Source organism: Diorhabda sublineata, chromosome 8 (genome assembly GCF_026230105.1).
Source record: "Diorhabda sublineata isolate icDioSubl1.1 chromosome 8, icDioSubl1.1, whole genome shotgun sequence".
NCBI classification, from domain to species: domain Eukaryota; kingdom Metazoa; phylum Arthropoda; class Insecta; order Coleoptera; family Chrysomelidae; genus Diorhabda; species Diorhabda sublineata.
This window is the reverse complement of record NC_079481.1, coordinates 28,899,279-28,923,344: the sequence shown is the minus strand read 5'-3', so window position 1 is coordinate 28,923,344 and position 24,066 is coordinate 28,899,279. Positions and strand designations below refer to the sequence as shown.

At 29.6% G+C, this 24,066-nt stretch overlaps 2 protein-coding genes across 2 annotated transcripts in view; both read right to left on the bottom strand.

The window, feature by feature from the left end:
- Window positions 1-2,856: 2,856 nt before the first annotated feature.
- On the bottom strand, window positions 2,857-4,350 carry LOC130448052 (eukaryotic translation initiation factor 4E type 2). The gene is made up of 6 exons (XM_056785217.1): window positions 4,199-4,350; window positions 3,974-4,130; window positions 3,587-3,763; window positions 3,433-3,510; window positions 3,167-3,354; window positions 2,857-3,093 (listed from the first exon to the last, which is right to left on the bottom strand). The coding sequence occupies exons 1-6, from the start codon at window positions 4,249-4,251 to the stop codon at window positions 3,054-3,056; spliced, it is 693 nt and encodes a 230-aa protein (XP_056641195.1). The 5' UTR covers window positions 4,252-4,350; the 3' UTR covers window positions 2,857-3,053.
- Window positions 4,351-5,503: 1,153 nt separating this feature from the next.
- The window catches only part of LOC130448051 (immunoglobulin superfamily DCC subclass member 3-like), an 88,384-nt gene continuing 69,821 nt past the window's right edge, over window positions 5,504-24,066 (bottom strand). The window contains exon 16 of the mRNA XM_056785216.1: window positions 5,504-22,647. Within this exon, the coding sequence (XP_056641194.1) occupies window positions 22,300-22,647 (348 nt within the window). The 3' untranslated portion in view covers window positions 5,504-22,299. The remainder of the gene's footprint in view (window positions 22,648-24,066) is intronic.

Sequence of the window (24,066 nt, the reverse complement as noted above, 5' to 3'; positions counted from 1 at the left end):
TCTGTACGTTTTAATCATCCACCATTTTTTGAGTGCACAATGCAACGGTAACTGTCATTTCAACTGTCAATGTTGTCAAGTGCGGTGACTTCGAGAGGCAGTTTCTCGCGAGGTTGCCAAATGTGTAGGTAGTGGTGTGCTTTGAATTTCATTTATCTTGGCGGAAGTGTGGACATTTTATAAAACGTCGGTATTTTTGATTGCAGTGCTTTTTTATTAAAAAATTTTAATATTGAATAGATAAGATCAAAAAATAAATTATACGTAACAGTTTTAATCAGCTCCTATCGATAGTGAAGGTTTGGTTATAGGCTAGAGTTGAAAAAAAAAATTTAATTGATATACTTAGTCATAAATGACACGTTGATAGCTTTTTAATAATATACTATTAATATTAGAGAATAATCAGCTGGAAGAAGTCAACTTACCACTCATATGTCTAAGTTATTTGACGATAGGTGGCGCTAGGTACTTCTAATTTTGATATATTATACTTTGCACAATTACTAATGGGCTGGTTTAAGAATTTACTTGTTTGATATAAAATATTGTATACAGTATTTGTCAATGAGGATGCTTACTATCTATGATACAATATCTTTAGTGTCCTAAAAAGTTGAAGCTTTTTTTACTAATTTTTTGTCGCCTTGTGGTTCGGAACAGTCCAATTATATTATTATGAAATTTAGTTTTTAACGGGTTGTATTATCGACAAATCAAATTTGAAAATGTGGCTTTTTTTTATTTAGTATAATTAATACTTATAAATGTTAGAAATCCGTATACTATTATTCAAATAAATGATTTCTGGCTTCAATTTGTTGACTATATGCAACATTATCTTTTTTCATATTCACAAATAGTAGATTTTACACAATTTTTGTAGAGTTATTATTATAATACATTAGATTTAGTGATTATAATTCTTCATTTATACATAATAAGTGATTTTATAACTGCTGTTGTCTTTTATAAGTAAAATCTAATGTTTACCATGCGACCCAAATCAACATATACACAATTTCTCGATCATTTTGTAAAAATAAACCGATGGCAGTCCTATTGTAGCCATATCTTAATTTTTATTTCTATTGACGCACCCTGTATATTGCTATCATCTTTTTTGAATAAATCTAATGTATAGAAAGTGTCCAAATCAACATATACACAATTTCTCGATCACTTAGCAGAAAAATGAAATTAAACCGATAGCAGTTCTGTTGTAGCTACCTCCCACATTTTTTTTGACACACTCTGTATATTGCTATTATTCTTTTTGAGTAAAATCTAATGTATACCAAGTGTTCCAAATCAACATATACACAATTTCAGAATCATTTTCAAAATAAAACCGATGGCAGCCCTATAGTATATCACTTTTTATTTTCTATCGATACACCCTGTATATTGTCATTGTTTATACAACGATAGCATGTATGTATGTTTCTCGGCATTTACAGCTGATCTATTAACTCCACTCCTTTTAGGAAGTGTAGTATGTGGGATGGCTGTAGCTGCCAGAGATCTTCATCATCCATTTCATACACTCCTAGGTGTAATACTCTGGAGTTCCTTATACTCTCACACTTCGAGAAAATATTTATAGACGTTTCGTTCTCCAGAATCTGCTAAACCTAGCGTCTTCCATGCCATTAAAAAAACGAACAGCGAATGTTATTTTCTGCAGATCCCTGTATAACGTGGTAAAATTTCGAATCATAGCTGATACAATAATTGTAAAATTGTGCTCTTTAAAATTATCTGACTTTACAACTTGTATTTGATAAAACAAGCCTTTAATCAAGATAACCCCACAAAATATTTTCCGGTAGTATTAGATCTGGCAAATGGGTAGGTCAAAATATTGATCGATGAGTAACTACACAAGAAAAGGTCAAACAAAATGATTATAATACTATGATGTTGATCACCATCCTGTTACAATGAATTTTGTTCCGAGTTGGTGAAGGAATGTCTTCTTTACTATACATTTGTGCCCCAAACTGTAGAATGAACCCAGTGTTTCTTGGTTCGAAATCAGTGAACCTCAGTTCTTGAACTAAATGAATTGATATTTGTTTGTTCTCATAATGCTTCAGTTTATTCCAATTTTTTCTAAGGGAAGTATGGGGTTAACACAAACGTATGTGATTTACAATAATTTTTCATGGGATGGGATGTTTTTATTTGGGAATAACCACTGCACAATTTAACTGAATGTAACTTTTAGTTATGTCTGCGAATGATTTATGATCGATACTAGAATTACTGCCTTCAATTTTTTGACAAAAAATGTTTTTTAAACCTTACCTTTGTAAGTTTAAAAAAACATGAGAAGCAATTTTTCAGTTTTATAATAAAAATTCATTGATAGAGTATATTGTAAAATGAGCCAGATAAGACCTGTATAAAACTTGGGACAGCCTGTTTACTGTACAGAAAACACTGTGGCCGGTAGTTTACCTTGTCAAACTAACAAGTTTTCACACAAGTTGTACACTAAACTTTTCCGATGACCTTTATTTGTGAAATGCTCAAATTTTTCAATAAGTGTTTCATGTAAGTCGTAGGAAATAATTTCCTTAAATATTTGGTTGAAATATCAATTTATAATCAAGCTTCGTAAGTCTATTGTTGTTCTCTACAAAAATTCGTGATATTTTACAGCTTAGATGAATTTTTGCATGTATATTGTAATAAATATAATTCGAAAATATAGGTGTTCAAATTAATAATCCATGTTTTTTTTTAATTTTTAGAATTTAGATAAACTCCATTATATGATACTTCAATTTAAATATATGTTTGATTTTTTAAATCGAAAGGGAACATTGAAAAAAATATGTCAACTGAAAATTGTTATAATTTCATCAATTTTATTGAAAAACTTCATTCAAAAGACACTAACCAAATCGAGGGGTCATAAATATATTCAGAGAGAGAAACATGATAAATGAAATAAAAACGGAATAAATCAATGATGTTCTTAATAGATTTTCAATACATAATGAAATAAACAGTTAAATCATAATTTTCTAGTTTCTCTTCTGTGGTCAACTTTTCAATAAATTGTTTGGTATTGTTTTCCCAGCCCTAAAAATATAATCAATAAACAAAAGTACAACGAATTCATCTATCAATAAGATATGTAATTATATTCATTTACCCATATTTAAGGCAATCATTGTGTGTTTTGTACTCCATGGTGGCACTTGAAGGTATATTTAACAATCGTTTCAATGCATCTCTAATTCGAGCTGTTGTGGCTTGATCAGAAGCTGTCCTATTCCAAATACTTAAAAGATACTCTTGATATCGGGTTGATACTACTACTCCACATATTTCGTTACCAGCCTAAAATAAAAATAAAATTGTTTTAGAAATATACTTTATGAATAAAATGGATGGTTTCAAAAAGAAAAATCATATTACCATAAACTGTTCGCCTAACATAGCCATACATAAATTCTCCCAGGCTCTTCCCGCTTGTTCTTTCCTCAAACGTATAACCTAAAAATGAAATTATTAACTAGCATCCACTGACAAAAAAAAAATAATAAAATATACGTATTTTCAAAAAACTTACCCATTTCCCACCTTTTTTATTAGCGGCGTCTTCCCACATAGGTTTTATACCTTTTTTAAAAAGATGTATATCCCTATGAGCTGGTATATCTTGTAATCTAACCATATGGGAATATAATGCCCACCATTGTTCTACTGTCCCCACCTGCCCAACCAACCTCAATGCTTGACTATATCCCTAAAATTAAAATATGTTGTGATTCATAGAGATAAAGTTTAATTTTTATCTTGATATTACAAAATTATATTTTAAGAGAAAAATCAAATAAAGAATTTCAATACAAGTTTTTAAAAGTATTCACTGTAATCAACTACGCTTATAACTATTATTATTTATATTTTTTAATCAAATTTCTTTTTTCTAAAACAAAAAATATGCTTAATCTACCTGCGATCCTTGTATCTGTGAAGGCCTTTTTGAAAACCACAAACAATAAGCATGTTGTAGCCTATGTTCTCCTGCAGGATATTCGATCGGCCCCAAATCAGTGGGGCCAGTATCTTCGTCTCCACTTCCACTGTCATCATCCACATGGTGTTTCAATCTGTATCAGTCAAATATAAACAAAAGGGAATGTGAATCATAAAATTGTTAAATTAAAAAATTACTTACGTTTCGAATTTATTAGACATTTTTGTATCTGAATTATTAATGTTATAGATCATAAAATTTTTTATCACAGCTGTATTCTTTTTAATTTATAAATAGTAAACTATTTCAAATTCGACTCTTATGTCAATTCGATAATGTCACTTTTATAACCTAAAAACTGTATAGTTGTCATTATTTAGTATTATTGGGTGGCTGTATACACTACAGTAAAAAGGATTCAACGAAAAGAAGATACAAATGGAAATTTTATTTTTATTAATTTTAAAACAAAAATATTATAACATACCAACAAAAGATATAGATACGTACAAGTCTTAAAATTTTATATTAAGAAAAATTTCAGTTATAGTAGTTCACTTTTTAATGTGCCTGAAATTAAATGAAATGAAGGTTTTTCGATTTTTTTTCACGAAAACATGAAATTAAGTTCTCTTTTTTTAATAAATCAATATTTATAATTTGGTAATGATAATAACTAAAAATCTCCATAAACAACATCAATAATAAAAGAGAAAATGAATTCAAGACTGTTTAATATAAAATAACACATTATACTATGTTGTCAATTTTAATTACACTTCGCAGAAGATTTGAAATTGGATCTTTATTTTTATCACGATTTTTTGAATTTTTCTCACGAAAAATTAAGCTCTCTTTTGTTTGAATAAATCAATATTGATAATTTGGTCACAATAATAGAAAATCTTTATAAACATCCCCAATAATTATAGGGAAATTGCATTCACGATTCTGTATAAAGGAAAATAACTATAGTAGGATGCCAAGCTTAATGATATTTCGCATGAGTTTGGAAATATGAATGTTTACTATAGCAGCATGTTTTTATAAATATTTCTCGAATTTTTTCCACGAAATAATGATAATAAAGTTATTTTCTGAATAAATAATTCAATATTGATAATTTTGTCACGATTTAACTATATATTTCCTATAACAACCTCAATAATAAAAAGGAAATGGCATTCACAGCATGTAAAATATAAAATAACATAATATACTATGTTGTCAAGTTTAATTATATTCGTAGAAGATTGGAAATTGAATTTTTTATAATTGTAGAATGTTTTTATCAAGATTTTTTTGGATTTTTTTCAAGAAAAAATGAAAATTTCTGTCTAAGCTAGATATTCTGGAACAGTTTTAAGTATTCATACTGAATACACTGTTTACACTACCACTACAAACTCAGTTTACCTTCAGTCTCTGAAGATGATAATTTGGTTATATTATATTAACATAAGTACATTTTAAGAGGTGATGAATAAGAGAAATAAAACAAAAATGCAAAGTTTGTTCATATTTATTTTATTCGTTTAGAATACTTACCAGATCGCAATCATTCAAGCGTACAAAAATATATTATTAACACATTTACACCATGTATAATTAAATTACATTCTTAATATTAATAAATATATGAAATATTTAAAAACAGTGTTAGATTTTCATCCATTTTTTCACCATAGGATAATAGAAAAATAACATATTTAAACTACTCTGTATTCTATTTGTAAAATACCGGCGATTTTATTAAGTGAACAGCAGACTACTTTTCTTATTAAAAACATTGATAATCATCATCGGAAAAACACAAAATGGATTAAAGTTGTAACATGCCAATCGGCTTGTTACGTTTTTCTTCGAACATTTTGAATAATCCTTTGTTTACGTATTGCGGCACAGTAGTCACTTCTGATTTATTTATTTCAACATATGACCTACCACTTCAAAATCTTCTTTTACCTATCTACACTTTAAATGAAAGTAAATATGTGGTGATTTTATTTTTTACATTCGCTGGTAAGTTTATCTTTGCTTTTTTTAAATTATTGTGTTCACAAAAAATTCCAGTTATCTTATGGGATTCCTTTTGTTTTAAGCGAATTAAAGGAAAGGAAAACATACCAACGAATATAAAGAATGAAATTACCACAAATTTACTAAAATTCACTTTGATTTAAAGTGTAGATAGATACAGGAAAAATTCGAAGAGGGAGGTCGGATAAATAAATCAGAAGTGACTACTGCGCCACAATACGTGAATGAGTATTCAAAATGTTTGAAGGAAAAAGTAACGAGCCGAATGGCATGTTACAAAGTGGTAGTACTGTAGGAATGTATCATTACATACTTGTAGAATATACACAGTGTTTACATAACAAGTTATTTTGAATCTACAATACCAAAGGTACGTTGTAACACAGTCACTACTTTTAACCAAATTGGTTTTAAATATGAGATGTTTTAGTCCCAACAATTTTTTTGTAATTACCAACGTTTTTAATAAGAATTGTACAAATATTCTGCCCTATATTACATTTCTGTATCTAATTACACTTTTAAAGCTTGATAATATAAAAAAAAGGGCAAAAATAAAACCAACAGAATGAGTCGTCAAGTAAATACTAAGATAATGAGGACTACCTCGTTGGTATTCCTCTTTTTCCATAAAAAAACTCTCATCAAACCAATATGGCTATTAGGAATAGAAATAAGAAGATGCACAAATTGGTTAGGTATATATATGTATATATACATAATACAAAGAAGCCAGTAAAAAATTGTACGAATGCCCACCACCACATCCTGGTATCTACTCTAACTATATGGAGACCTGGGGATACCATAGCTTCTTCATCAAGACGCCAGCGCATTCGATACTGTATATTAAGAGGTTTCTAGTCAAGTAGAACCCACCTTACTCGCCGAAGAATTCTAACTCTTTCCTATGGTCAAAGCTGCATTAAAAGGAATAAGATATGAATCTGTTAAAGCTGTGAAATAAAAAGCGGCGAGCATCCTGAAGTAACTGAAGGAAACAAACGCAGATAACCGTTAGTAACAATTACTTTCGGACAAACTTTTTGTTTTATACTAACAAATCGACAGGTACTGAATTTTCAAGTTATTAGCAAATTATTTTAAGCTTTATATGAATTTTGAAAGCTATACTTCACTAGCTGGGACGACCACGTAGTTGGGTTTCTCAATGGACGGTGGGCAAAAATTTTTTGGAGTGGAAAGGTCACACGGGAACGTCCATTAACGAGATGGGTCGATTATATTAAGGGAATGCTATCTAACTGGTTGAATACCGCATAGAAACGATCCAGATGGATTCAATTACGGTATGCTTTTGTCCATCAGTGGACTTGAACGAGCTGATACCTCAAAAGCTCAGTCGCCAACTGGTTGGATTAAAAGTAATTTGTTTGTAAGTAAAACTTGTTTTCTGTTTACATTTTATTTTAATTCGTCTACCAATTCCAATTATTTATGATTCTTTTCATCTGAATTATCCTTGCTGAGCTTAAACGTGTAATGTGTAACCGATACAGAAAGTTAAGTCTTATTAGTTTCTATTGCAGTGTATATAAGGAACTGGATATTTTGTATTTGTATCACTATTTTAACATAAAAATAAAAAACTATTAGTCCTTTGTTAGTCGATCAACCAAATATTTAAAGGGTGGTGTAATTATGAAATCAAAATTGTTCGAATGGTGTCATATATAATTTAGTTATTAACATCCAGAAATCACTAACTCATTAAACCACTTTTTAGAAATATATTCATAAAATTATTTATGTATAAACCATCAGATCATTAAAATATATATTCTGAACTTTATAATTATAATTTTACTTCTTTAAAACATTTGAATCAAAGTATCATAAAGTTCATTACATTCTTTGGTCTTTCAATGACCTTCCAATGACTCAAAGTACCAGCTAGTTTTTCGGGTATATTGTTTGGTACATTGAGTAGTATAACAATGACTCAAAGTACCTTAAAGTTTATTATATCGTCTGGTCCTTCGAGCCGTATATGAACCTTCGATTGACTGATACCACCAAACAGTGTAATTGTAAAAGTTGATCTATTGATTGAAATTTAATTTTAACTTATTTGGTTGATGAATTGATAGCTACCTTAATACTATTATCCCACAGTTTAATTGATTCTATTTTATATGGAACTTTACACTTTTTAATGTGTTAATAGATTTGCCGAACAGAACAAATAGTAGGTATAAATGTAAAATAGATATTTTTTTAATTACCTTCATCATTACAAGTATTTTGAACAACTATAATACGTACTAGTGAGTAAAATTCACCATAAATTGCTCCCAAGAAGTTATTTAGAGTCGAAAAGGTTATTTACCCTACAGTCACTTTATTCATCTAGTATTTCTTCAAAATTATTTCCATTTATTTCTTTTGTTTGTGGTAGTACCTTAATTTGCCAGGGGAATTTCATTTGTATCTTTTTCTGTGTCTTTCGGTAGTTATCAATGTATCGGAACCATATATATTAGTATGGGAGTGTGAATTCAAAAGGTATATACCAGGTTTTAAAAAGATATGAACAAAAATTGAAAATAACTTATTTAGGAACCATTAATTCTATAGGCGGTTCATGCAGATATGTCAAATTAATATTTAGAGCTGTACGTGGCTCTATCAGCTTAAATAGAGATTAATTTGGCAGTTGTTAGCAGACGAGTGGAAATGAAAGGAAATTTGTTAAATAAATATCTATTTTACACAAATTTTTAACAATAAAAGAGAGTCTGTTGGCTTGCAAACATATAAACTAGCAGCCTCACATATCAGACTTACAGGTATACTAAATAAAATAATTGTATTAATATCCCAGATAAAATATTTCCACCAGACACTTTCGATTTTAATTTTTAAAGGTTTAATATCGAAAATAAAAAATGAGGTAATAAATAGTAAGAATATAAAATCTGGGACGAACTGTATATATATTTGAAAACGGTGTAAAGCGTGGAGAACGCGTGTAAAATTTTTCTACCCTGAGAATCTAAAAAAAACGTATTCATATAAATTAAAAATAACAAAAACTAAACTAACATTGATAATATTAGGACAATACTTATATATTTATATAAAAAAAAACATAAATATAATGAGGTAGTTCTACAACTGACTAAGCAGTTTTTAAGTATTTGAACAAAAAGGTATATATTGATCAGTTTTTCTTTTGTACCAAAATAAATGGAAAATTGGAAATTAATAGAGGTGTTATCTGTCATGACACTGTTAATTTTGGTACAAATTTGTATAACAGAACAATTACAGATGCCTCGTTGGAAATAACATTATTAAAACTACCGGAAACTATGAAAATCATTCGGTAAAAATTTAAAAAAAATTATATTTTCTTATTTATATCGCCCTATATATAGATATTTATCTAAATATGGAAAAATATACTGAGTGTGTGTATCTACGAGGCATCTTTTAGATAAGAAAGGAAACGTTGACTACCAACTACGAAATAACTCATATTTTACCCCCCGAAGAGATTTTTTTTCACATAATTCAACAAATGAAATTTTTTTTTTAAATCCACATTTTCTATACCTTTGTACCTATTTCAATTAGTAATTTCAACGATTTAATGCGATTAAATGAAATTGTGAAAATTGTCTTGGCAGTCAACGTGTTAAAATATAAGTTGGTTCATAACATTAACAAAACAATATGTACAGGACGGTATCCAAAAGTTAACAATAACTTATCAAAACTGCTTTACGAAGAATGAAGATGGTTTATTGAATAAATTATCGTTAATTTTTTAAATACCAGAAAAAACACCACGATCAATCCTTATGGAAATTTGGTTTTAAAACTTGGAAACTTGGCACAATGATAGTTCAAAGTAAGCATGCTCCAAACTATCATGGTATCAAGTTTTGGAAAAACTGAAGGAAACTCCTTTTCTTATGGTACCATTAGACTATTCAGATGTACTTTTTGGAGATTGGGAAGGTTTTGGGGTTTTACGCCCAATGAGACTTTCAGTCAGCTTGTTCCAAACTATCACGGTGTCAAGTTTTAGAAAAACTGATCGAAGACCTTTTGCTTACGGTACCATTAGACTCTTCAGATGTATTTTTTGGAAATTGGGAAGGTTTTGGGGTTTTGCGCCCAACGAGAGTTTCAATCAGCTTATTCCAAACTATCACGGTGTCAAGTTTTAGACAAACTGGCAGAAACCCCTTCTCTTATGGTACCATTAGACTCTTCAGATGTACTTTTTGGAGATTGGGAAGGTTTTGGGGTTTTGTGCCCAATGAGAGTTTCAATCAGCTTGTTCCAAACTATCATGGTGTCAAGTTTTAGAAAAACTGATCGAAGACTCTTTGCTTACGGTACCCTTAGACTCTTCAGAGGTAGTTTTGAGAAGGTTTTTGGGTTTTTTATGCCCAATGAGACTTTCAACCAGCTTGTTTCAAGCATCATGGTGTCATGGCCGAAACCCAATTTCCATAAGGATTGATCGGGGTAATTTGCAATTATGCATTATGTAACTTCTACTCATAATAAAATTGTACCATTATAAAACATAAACTAACGATTGTTTAAAATTAATGATTTGAAAAAACTATTGCTTTTCATTTTTACCATTTTGTACATGTAGCATTGGAATGTAAGATGGTAAGAAAAAATGCGTAGAAGGTAACTGTTCAATAAGCGGCCTATTTTAATACTTCGAAGTGCGGTATTGCCAACTCTCAAAGAAAAAATAATCAATTCTGATTAAATTAGAACAAATAGTTGGATAAAAAATCATCATTTCATTCGCAGTATATAAGATATATACAATGTGTTCATATAAATAGTAGAATTAGGAAATTATTCTTCGTGAAAGGTTCTGCATAGTATAAAATCTACATTGCAACTGTACTACAGTATGTATCAAAATTTTATGTTAAAAAAATATAAATTTGGTTCCAACTTTCATATTTTATGATATCGAAAAGAAAACTTTTGTAATTTTGGACAATTTTTTGATTAGTAGTAAATTTTATATACCAAAACTTACAAATCGCAAAAAAAAGTTTAAATAAATGACTTTCATCTTTTCAAGTTGGCAAAAGTGCTGGGAAACATTTTATGTGACGAGGAATGTTCTTATGAGGTATATGAATAGTTTTTGTGAACCATGAATATGCGTCATTTTTTTTTTGAAATTATTTTCAACCTTTTTCGTCGTACTAAGAAAATTTTTACAATTACAAAAATATTATCGAAGCGGTTATTTTTTATTTTACTTTAAATGTATCCGTAAAATTTCGAATTATTTCATTTTTAACATTATTTGAGCATTTTTTTGTTCCGAAAAATTATGCAAAAAAGTGGTATTTCAACTTTAAGGCAAACAGGGATACTTGTATAATCGATTATCACCTAACAATATAAATTATACCATTCGACAACAAAAAATAATGATAAAATCATTGGTGACTAAAAATCATCCCCTAAAACATATTAATTTTGTTAATTTACGTTTGAAACTGAGAAAATATTTGAATTTAGAAAAATAGTATATTTCGAACAAAGTTTTATGTCAAATTTTTGAAAGATATACATATTTTAGGTTTATGTCTATTAGCGAATCCAAAATTGAAGAAAGACTATTTGTAGAGACAGATATTTAGAAGATAATTCAAAATGAAACGTTTGCTACAAGATTAGTATCAAAAAAAAGTCTGGGAATTGTTCAATGTAGACCAAAAAAAAAAAAATCTCACGTTTTCCCTACTTTTATTTAGAATTGTTTCACGAAAACATTGTTACTATGACTGATGAATATGATGAGAAGTTACGCTGAAATATTGGAAAACGTTATCGAGGAAAAAAAATTGGTAGACTACTCCTGGTTGGAAATTAGGGAAACTCCGACTACAGAATACACTAGATGAAAAAAGAAATGAGTAAATCAATTTTTTTCAATCCAAAATAAATTAATTTCAATAGTTTTTATACATAAGACCGATAGGAATTAATATACCTGAATAATTTTTTTGTTTTCATTTTGATATTATGTATAGTTAAATAAAAAAAGGTTCCCAGTGTAGGTATAATCGAATATACAGTAATCCGCACGTTTTGGAGCATACTACTGAAAAAACGGTAACTATATAAAAAAACGGGAACTACTCTAAAAATATACAAGGAAAATATAAAAAATAATCGTTGTTTTTGTACAATTTAAAAAGGCACATACTAATTAATCTGTGACATAAATAACATTTTATTAAAAAATTTTGTACGCACTGTTTTTTTTTCCTTTCAAACAACAGATTATTCTTTGGATATTATTTTTTTTTTCAATTTTCAAGGTCGTTTTCCAGACAATTTAAATGTAACAAAAAAATTGTTAACAAAGACACTATTTCTGTTTGAAAAATAAAAGAAAAATACTGAGTTTGGTAGCATTTTGCTTAAAAAAATAAGCAAAGTATTATTTTTATCCTTTGTACAGGGTTTAACAGTGAAACGGAATATTTTGGTAGCTCTAGAGCAATGTAATTAACCTGGGGCTTCTACACAGCTTATGTTGTATGTCCACTCTGATTTTTGTTATACAAGAGTATTAATATCTTGCATAAACTTAATTAGTCTATAATTTCGACCCTTTTCATCATTTAATCAATGTCAAAAGCCCTAGTTATATCGACAAACCACATTTTTCACACAAGAATCAAAGAAACTCATGTCCCTTCATATTCAATTTGATAATTTGATAAGATAATAAAATTTCTGGAACAAACATAAAAAATAATTGGAAACAGACTTGTTAAGAACGTATAAATGAACATACAACCTAGTAATATGGTTATCTACGTTAAAAAAAAAGAAGAAGTCTACACAGCGGGTATTTTTATTTAGGAGAAACTGCAATGTGTTATCATGAGACGAGGGGATAGTGTAAGAAATATTTTAAGAACTAAGGAGTTAGTAAACCCAGTAAAAAAGATCTTTCTGTCAAAACCTCTAAGAAGAAGACCAAAATATTGATGGATAGATGGAGTTGACATCGATTATAAAATATTAAAGCTAAGTGTAGAGAAACGGTGGGAAAATTTCTCGGAGGAAAGTCTTCCCCCATCCAGGGCTGTTATGCTTTTGATGGTGTTGTGGTGTAAGAAAATTCGTACTCTTCGTAATGTTAATCGAGCTCAAAAAGACTACAAAGCTGTGGCCAAACCTTGACTATGATCCTGACTACAAATAGTTAAAATTGTTAAACCTCAACACTACATCAACCAACAGATACCGAATGTTATCGGTGAAAGTTATTTTATTGATGATGAACTTGCTGAAATTGGTATCTTTTGATTGATTTAAAAGAATGGCGATGTTATTTGACATCAATAACATCCCTTTTTCAGTCGTAGGGAACGAAGGACATCATCTTGTAAAAATAATTTTCATGTTTCCTCAGTAATATGCAATTATGTTGATTATATTTGTCCCAATTGTAAAAATTGGAAAATTTTTTGAATACATTTCGAAAAGTATATAAATTTTTACTACTTTTTTTAACAGAAAAGCCTTTTACGGTGTCAATAAATTTCAGAATAATTTAATTTCAACTCAGTGCATAATTAATATTTTCTTGTAACCCTGTTCAACACTTATACAGATTAAATGGTGTCTTTATTAAAATTTTTGTACACTTAAAAATTATTTACAACTTTGGACACTGACGTAGCTAGATGGGGGTGAAGTGAGCCTTCGCCCTTAAAGGGACTTGAAAATTATTGAAAAACATCTTGTTTAGCAATATACTATTAACCGAAGTGGATTTAACTGTATGTAAATGAATAACAAATTTATCAGGGGACTTCAGTAAAGCAATCATGAGATATTTTGACACTGTCTAAGCTTGTTCGGTAACCTAGATTTATTGGGTACGAAAAAAAAAAAGGGCCTCGTTTATGAGGCTTCACCCACATCTATATTAATAAACGCTACGCCACCGTGTCTGGATATTAACCAGTTTAACCAACTGCGGTAACGTCTAATATATAACAATTAACACTGTTCTTCCAATTATGTAACATTTAACATATTTTTCAACAATTATACAGTTAGTTTATACGCACATCATTCCATATAATTACATACATACACAAGTCACATTTATCATGAATTGATATTTTTTTTTTATTTTTTTAGTTAAAAATTATGTAGAAGTCCAAAGCTGCCTTAAATATTTAACTGAAATAATTTTTTTTATTTTCAAAACATTTCTACATAAATTTGATTATGAACCGATAAAAAAATTTCATCACAAATATGGTAAATGAAGTTAATGGTAAAAACTTGATCAATCCCTGGAAGAAACTGATGAATTGTAAGAATGATTATCTTCTAAATATATTTTGAAAATAACACGTAATGTATTGGAAGATGTGGACAGAAGACGAAACCTCCATTCACTCCACATTCTCTCCACTACATCTGGATGCGTGTAGAAGACGAGAAGAAAAAGATCTTTGGCACCCCTGTGCCATTGGATCTATTTAAATATGCTACAACTGTATCACTTGGTTTCTTATAGGATAAAAAGTTCATTTTTGAACTCCTTGGTCATCCTATCATGGAAAAAAAACCGTAGGAAACTTGATGACTTGAGCAGAAACAATAACATCTTTTTGCTTCGGGTTTTGAGTCTGAGAATCAAGGAGACCAATATACCGGCATAGAAAAATGCATTTACAAGAATTACTGTCTGAAAATGGAACCATTGCAGATTATTCCAGCACTGAATTTACATGTTTCTTTCCTTCCGCTTCAGGAAGTATCTTATAAGATCAGGTTTGCCTCAAATACGAATGTAGGTACTGTGGGGAAGACAAAAATCCTCTAGTTACAGATACTGGAGTGTTTTGGAAATGGAGAGCAAGTTGTAGATTGTCCAGCGACAAAAGTAGGTCCAATAGAGAGACACAATTGACCAACGTTATAATCTACTCTAAAGTTATTTTTTTGTTCATTCATTTTGCTACAAAATGGATATAAAAATGTTGCACGAAACATATTTATGATACTAACATTTGATACAAATGACATAAACCTTCGATTTGTTCTCTGTAGTACAAAATAGACGGAACTAGAATTTTCTAGAAAAAAGTGAGGTTATCTTAACCAACAAGCATTTGATGAGTATGAAGAACTAAGAAGATGTTTAATTAGCATCAATATTCATTTCGTTAACAAAATTGAAGTTTTAATTTTGTGTTTTTAGCACGAAAAAAAATTATGACAATAAGATATGATCTTAAAAAACCCCGGATAACAGATCTAGCCCAAAATTTTTTTTATTAAGTTGTACAAAATAAATAGAACTAGAATTTCGTGGAAAGATCCTGCAAGATATTATATATCGAGGTAGGGGACACGAGAGATAATGCAAAATGAAAAAAATGTTGATTAAAAATTTCTACAGAAACATTTATGGTCACGCATATACGTTTAAGCTTGTAGTGACTGTTTTTATCTGTTACATAACCTCGTTCTTTATGGGTTTTCATTGTTTATGACCATCTAGTTATGTTTGTGACGAGTTGCAAAGAATTCAAAGTAAAAAATGAAGAAGAAAACCTCAGTCAAAATCATTTCTTCACTATATCAATTGTTTATGACCCTTTAGTTATATTTGTAATAAGTTACACAGGTTAAACAGTAGAAGATTGTTTTTATCTATTATATAACATCGTTCTTTGTGGTTTTCCATTGTTTTTGACCCTCTAGTTATGTTTGTGACGAGTTGCAAAGAATTAACAGTCAAAAACGAAGAAGAAAACCTCATACAAACCCAATTTTTCAGTAACTCAATTTTTTATGACCCTTTTGTTATATTTGTAACAAGTTACACAGATTAAACAGTAGAAGATTGTTTTTATCTGCTACATAACCTCGTTCTTTGTGGTTTTCCATTGTTTGTGACCCTCTAGTTATGTTTGTGACGAGTTGCAAAGAATTAACAGTCAAAAACGAAGAAGAAAACCTCATACAAACCCAATTTTTCAGTAACTCAATTTTTTATGACCCTTTTGTTATATTTGTAACAAGTTACACAGATTAAACAGTTGAAGATTGGTTTTATCTGCTACATAACCTCGTTCTTTGTGGTTTTCCATTGTTTGTGATCCTCTAGTTATGTTTGTGACGAGTTGCAAAGAATTAACAGTCAAAAACGAAGAAGAAAACCTCATACAAACCCAATTTTTCAGTAACTCAATTGTTTATGACCCTTTTGTTATATTTGTAACAAGTTACACAGGTTAAACAGTAGAAGATTGTTTTTATCTAGTATATAACATCGTTCTTTATGGTTTTTAATTGTTTGTGACCCTCTAGTTATGTTTGTGACGAGTTGCAAAGAATTAACAGTCAAAAACGAAGAAGAAAACCTCATACAAACCCAATTTTTCAGTAACTCAATTGTTTATGACCCTTTTGTTATATTTGTAACAAGTTACACAGGTTAAACAGTAGAAGATTGTTTTTATCTAGTATATAACATCGTTCTTTATGGTTTTTAATTGTTTGTGACCCTCTAGTTGTGTTTGTGACGAGTTGCAAAGAATTAACAGTCAAAAATGAAGAAGAAAACCTCATACAAACCCAATTTTTCAGTAACTCAATTTTTTATGACCCTTTTGTTATATTTGTAACAAGTTACACAGGTTAAACAGTAGAAGATTGTTTTTATCTAGTATATAACATCGTTCTTTATGGTTTTTAATTGTTTGTGACCCTCTAGTTGTGTTTGTGACGAGTTGCAAAGAATTAACAGTCAAAAATGAAGAAGAAAACCGTTTTTAATCGCCATACATATTCATTTGACATTATCTCATTTTTTTATGACCAATTAGCTATGATAGGGCCAGTATGGCAAATTGAGTAGTCAGAAAAGAAGAAGAAGACTGTTCTTATTCACTATATGAATTGAGCATGTAATTTTTGTTTTATTTTAATTCAGTTAGTTGACAATAAAAGAAACTAAAACTCTTTCGAATGAAATGCAAAAATATTTCTAGCCAAACTTTTTCAAATTATCGATAAGCTAGCAAAATACAAGGTGTAACAATTTTAACGAATATAGGATACTTTTACGATCTTAATTCATTATTTTTATCAGATTTATAAATAAAAATACCAATTCATATACTTATCACTTACAGATGAGATAAAAAATACGTGAAACGATTTATCCATTTAAGATGATCGAACGAAAAGCTCAACTATCCGTATATACGATACAAAAAAATTAAAATAACTGTACAATTTTCCTTAAAATCTAACTATATGTAAGGAGTTTCAGGTACCAGGTGTTTTTTTTAACAATACATACAGAATGTTGAACCAAAAGTTATTTCTTCAAACATTCCGTATTATAGTAAATTTTACATTCGAAAACCGATTTGAACAATCGTTTTTTTAACATCCAAACATATTTTTTGACCTATTAATTGAAGTGTTGGTTTATTTTTGATTGTACAAATCGGAGATATGCGTTTAGAAACGGACAACAGATTCTTCGATTAACATTTTTTTTATCTACGAATGTGCTTAGATATACTTGAATATATGTGCTTTATAGATTTTAAATTACAGCAGAAAAATACCTCACAGCCTAATTAGGGTAAAAGAAGATATTTACAGTGCTAAGTAAAATACAAAATGGGTACTGGTTGTCAAAGTTTGTTTTAATGGTTAATTCTTGTTCCGAATCAAAATTACAAACTCGTTAATTACCAAATTGTACAAAAGAAAACAAAACTGAATAACTTAATGTAGATATCTGCGAATTAAGCGAAGTTTGAGTAGCAGTTAAACCCTCATGGTAACTGTGGGTTTTAATAACAAACTGGGATAAAATCAAGAAATATAGAATATAGAAAGCTGCTATAACTACTTTTTCGTAACAGAAACTCTGCCAGATAAAATAAAAAACTGAACATGTTTCAAAGAATGTACAACAAAGGAGATCGTTGTTATTTCCTATACAAACTCATTTTTCATTTTTATGACAAGTTGAACAGTAAAACAACTAAGAAAACTGTTTGTATTCGTTATACGAAATCTTTCTTTATTGCTTTTCATTGTTATAATTGTTTATGACCCTCTAGTTAGTCAGAAATAAAAAAAAATACTTCTTACTAGTCATAATGTCTCAAAGACTTATTATAAATTATATTTAGTATGACAAATTACACAACAAAGAAGACCTATTTGCTTTTACGGTCTCGTTTTTTATGGTTTCTCATTGTCATTACTTATTTTTGTGATAAATTGCAAAGAACAGTAAAGTACGAATAGGAAGACTGTTTTGTTTGTCATTTTTCACTATCTGAATTATTTATGACCCTTTATTTCTATTTCTAACAAGTTACATAGATTGAATAGTAGAATATTGTTTCTATCTGCTATATAACCTCGTTCTTTCTGATTTTTCATTGTTTATGACCCTCTAGTTATGTTTGTGACGAGTTGCAAAGAATTAACAGTAGAAAACGAAGAAGACAACCGTCTTTATTCGCCAAAAACACTCAAATTTTTCACTATCTCAATTGTTTATGACCCTTTAGTTATATTTGTAACAAGTTACATAGATTGAACAGTAGATTGTTTTTATCTGCTATATAACCTCGTTCTTTATGGTTTTTCATTGTTTATGACCCTCTAGTTATGTTTGTGACGAGTTGCAAAGAATTAACAGTAAAAAACGAAGAAGAAAACTTCATAGAAACTCATTTTTCATTATCTTAATTGTTTATGACCCTATAATTATTTTGTAATGGTTTTTTTATGGTCACAATTGTTTGTGACCTTTTAGTTATGTTTGTGACGAGTTATAATTATTTAATAGTGAACAAAGAAGAAGAAAACTGTTATTATTCGTTATTAGAACTCATTTTTCACTATTTCAATTGTTCATGACCAATACATTATGTTTAGTATAATAAATTAAACAAGGAAGAAAACCTATTCGTTATACGACCTCGTTATTAATGGTTTTCTATAGTCACAATAGTTTGTGACCTTTTAGTTATGTTTGTGATGAGTTATAATTATTTAATAGTGAACAAAGAAGAAGAAAACTGTTATTATTCGTTATTAGAACTCATTTGTCACTGTGTCAATTATTTATGACCAATAAATTATGTCTAATATAACAAATAATATAATGAATAAAACTTATTATTCGTTTTACGAACCTTTTTTTTTGTGATTTTCAATTGTCACAACAGTTTATGACCTTCTGGTTGTATGTGTGAAGAGTTACAAAGAATGAGCTGTGAAGAACTAAGAAGAAATTTGTTTCTTTATATGAACTTATTTTTAATTGTTTATGACCAACAAGTAATTTATTTACTGTCATTTTGTCTGTGACAGCCTTTATAAATATCAAGTAATAGTTAATTTTTTCATTTTTTAGTTGTTTTGTTTGCTTATAATCATCATTTTTAATATTGGAATGAGGTTTATCAATAATTAAAAAATTAATTAGTTCCAAGAAAAAAATAACCGGTTCAATTAGATGGTTATAATTAATATTATATATTTTGAATTATCGATTTAGTAAACGTACGTTTTAATTAAATAGTTGAATAAATAATCAATTTCTAATCGATTACCAAAAAAAGTGTGTCAGAAAACAAAACCCATAAATTTTGATTTATGCTCGACTTAACCTAACAGATTATACAGGATGATGAAAAAAATTTAAAAACTAAATATGCAAGTTTTTTTTTGAATTTTTTTATGAATACACCCTGTATAAATAAAATTTCTGTCCGTTTCTAAACGTCATTAATTTCTATAATATTGAGCAATATGATAAATATGTACATGTACAAAAAAAAATTGAAAATATTCGTTGCAAATACAAATACTTTCAGAATATTGCCGGAAAATTTCAGATTCAACAACTAGAGCAAACAAAAAAATCAGTCCTTAACAATTTATGAAGAGCGGGTTTTGTAAAGCTGTTTCTCTTTAGTTTGGTTTAAATAAGGGCAGTAAGAAGAAGCGAAATAACGCTTATCCGAACTAAATTTTCATTTTAGAGAGCAACAAAAGGTTTCAAATAATTTTGGCAATAGAAAAAATTCTAATAGAGAAATTATGATAGAATTCAACAAAAATTGTAGGGAACAAATTTCATCTCCCTCGTATAGTGTCTCAATCACCATAGGGATGATTGAGATGATTATAATTTTAACATCAAAATGTGTTATGTATTATTTTTGTATTATTGATTTCCGAAAGGCAACTACATTTGTTTGACCATGACCTTGAATCTTGGTTGGTCGATAAATATGGTCAGTACATGTGGTGGTATATTGATGGGGTTATTTAACTCAAATTACAAGGAACAAATTTCATCTCCCTCATATAGTGACTCAATCACCATGCAAAGTATTTTTTTGTAAGTTGCTATGGAAAATGTTGATAGATACATAATTCGATTGGTTAATTTACGAGGGATGTTTGAAATGATTACAATTTTAACATCAAAATGTTTTATGAATTATTGATTTCCGAAAAGCAACTACATTTGTTTGATGATATTCACAATGAAAATCGAAATTTTGTCAACAATTGAACGAATTTGGGAAATAATATAAAATGTAATGAATATTTTTTATATTTTAATTTATTTCAACTCTCGTGTATAGTATCGATACTACTGAGGGATTTTTTGAACTTTTTCAATTTATAGTATTGATTTTATTATATTACTTTGAAGGTAAGTAAATTTTATTCTTATATATAAAATGAATAGGAAGCTTACAACACTGGAAATTCAAATGTGGTCCAATGAAAGTCACGATATCAGTAAGTATAGTAAAGGAACGCTCTCAAAAAGTTGGCCTGAATGGCAGACTTTCTACAAAGAAACCACTCGACTAGAATGGGCCCTTGAACATAAAGATTGGACAGTAGAAAACTGGAAACGAGTTCTGTGGACTGATGAATCTATATTCGAAATGCTTGGGCAGGTCATATCTAATTAATGTCGACTTTGGAAATATTAAAGCGCAGGAATTGTAAATTTGTAAATACACTAGAAGGAAGAAGAAGCATTTACTGACCAAAATTTGTATCAAAGCATCCGATAAAAACCCATAGAGACAGGAAGTGGGCTTTGAGAAAAACTGTAGCTGAAGCTCAAGAAGTAAGTACCGGAAAAGAAAAAAAGGAAGACTACTTACAAAAATAAAAGAAGCTCTTAAGGCAAAGAGTGGCAAAAACAAAAAACCAAGTCTCCAAATCAGTTCTTCTACAGTAAAAAGTTTTGTTTTCAATGGTACTTATTTCTCTTTAAAAATTTGTAAATACTTAATTTGAAACTATAATAGTTTTTAGAAAAAATTAGTTTACAAAAATTTTAAAAACTAAACTTTATTAAAAATGCGCTAAAAAATAAATTTCTGGATGAAGTTGGTTTTAAACTACGATTTAAATAAAACATACCTGGGCAAAAATGCATCCTGATGGGTGTGGGGGTGTTTTTCATATGCTGGACTAGGGGATCTCTACAGAATTAACCTTTTCACTGCTAGAAAAGATAATGACCCAAAGCCCAAATCTAAGCTTTGTCTTAACTATTTACAAAATAAAGAAGATAGTAAGTTAGAAATAATGAAATGACCCCCACAATCTCCGGACCTAAATCCAATAGAATTATTGAGGGATGAGCTGGACCGGAAAGATCCCACTTCTTCAAACGTCTTGGAATAATATACCAAATAGTGCGTTAGAAAAACTTATGAAAAGAATGCCAAATTAGTGGCGATCAGAAGTGGTTTCTTCGATGAAAAGAAAGTGTAGCAGTACAAGAGACAAAATATGTTAATGGTTTTATGATATGACATTTTTAAAATAAACCTTTAACTTGATTTATTTTATTTCTAATAACTGTTTTAATAAATGTTCATCTCGTCCGGAAACTTTCTGTCGGCAGTGTATGATTTTGCTTATTTATTTACATTTGCTGATTCCCCCAAAGCAATATACAAACATAATTGAAAGAATTACTATACGAGGGATAATTGGAATAAATTTATAATTCAAACAGTTTCTACCAAAAAGATAATTAGAATGTAATTATTGTTCCAAACAATTATTTAGTATAACTTTTCGTTTTTGAATTAAATTAATCCAGATAAGCGTTATCACTATCCACATTGAACAAATTAAAAATTTCTCTAATCGTTAAAATCTGATGGCAATTATTACCCATTCGGTCCTAATATGGGACTTTTTCTTCTACTTTGATCGGTCGTGTTTAAAGTCGTATCATTAAGGGATGTCATTTGAGTTCCATTTAATGAAACGTTTCTAGAAGATTCCGATGAATGTATATCATCACAGGAGCTACGAATGTCTTCGTTTTCACCGAAATGTGGATTACACTGATGGTGATTGGCAGTTCGAAGCTTTTTCGAATTTTCGAATAATTTATGGAGATCGTAAAATTTGGAAGGTTTTACGTTTGAATTGGGGTCTTCTTCGTAGCGTAGAGGCGTGAGTTTTTCGAGTTTCACGGGCAGTCCTTGACCATTACAACTGAACGGGTAAAACTGGAAAAAAACATATCTAATGTTAGATCATACATGATACCAAATTAAGTCATCAATACATTCTATACAATGATAACGACACTGTGGGAAGTACCCACAAAAGTTTTTTCAAATTACATATAAAATTAATTATTTTGGCACTAATAATTTTTTAATGTGCCTTGATAATGCTGGTTATTAGCTTATAATGAAAGACGGTTACAAAATCTATAATAATATTTAAGGAATTTCAGTACTTCATTGATTTCTGTCAGGTAGTTGACTGTCTCCTTGAGCTCTCTAACTCTCTAACTAAAAAAGACTGTTATATCAAGAGTATTGAGGGTTTGGTAGATGTCATGAATGTTTTGAACCATTGGATGGTCGATAAATATGGTTTACAAAAAAGAGTCAGTACATATCTATGGGGTTAACAAGCTTTTTCCAAATAATATTGATGAAAAACCATGAATTATCACAGCTATGATTGATACATGAAAAACACTTAAAATCTAACAGCTGTATGAGAGGGAGTATGTCTTTTGAGAAACTAAAATTAATTGTAATTTCATTCAAATGAATTAGAAAAAAAAATTACTAAAGTTTCAATGAAAAGTCGCCATGAATTGTAACTTAACTGTACACAGTACACCACATTACGTAACCATATTGGGAATGTGCGATTAAGTGACCTTCCAGACCACCAGATTTATCACCAACATTTTTTTATATGAATATTTATGGGAACGAAACATAAATTTGAAACATGAAAAAGGCTGCTTAGTTCACCAGTGTAAACACTAGAAATCGACAAACTTACAAGTTTTTGGTTTATACACACAATTGCGCAACTGTCACCAGATTCAGTTTTGGAAGTTTCAGTATATAGGAGTAGGTCGGAGGATTTTTTGTTCCAACGAGGGGAAAAAGGCAAAGGAAATGAGGAAGTCACTAAAAAGTTGGATAAAAGGTCAGATACTTGTGAACACCGCAAGATATTCATCCAGTACTTCAAATACCTTCTTTCGTGCAAGCCGAAGGGGATCTGCCGTCTGATAACTGTTGAGCCCTATAAAGAGGATCTCTCTCTCAATCTCTAAGAAAGACAGAAGACAAAGACAATGAAGAAGGTAGTGAAGAAGCTGGCTTTTGATGCTCACAATTTGTATGAATCGACTGGAAGAGAGTGGGATGGAATTGAAAGTGGGGTACATTAAGTGGATGAAGATTCGTTCTTCAAATTTGAACCACGCCATCTACCAATCGGTGATTTTGTCGAATTCAGGGGATAAGTTGATTGTGGCAGTGACAGTCAGGGGGAAAAAACATTGGTTGGTTTTTTGAAGTCAACCGTTTGTTTTCCGTAGGAAAGGTTCTTCTAAAGGATCACTACCCTACCCCATATTAGGAAGACAATCTTGGAGTTTGCTATTTTAGTAT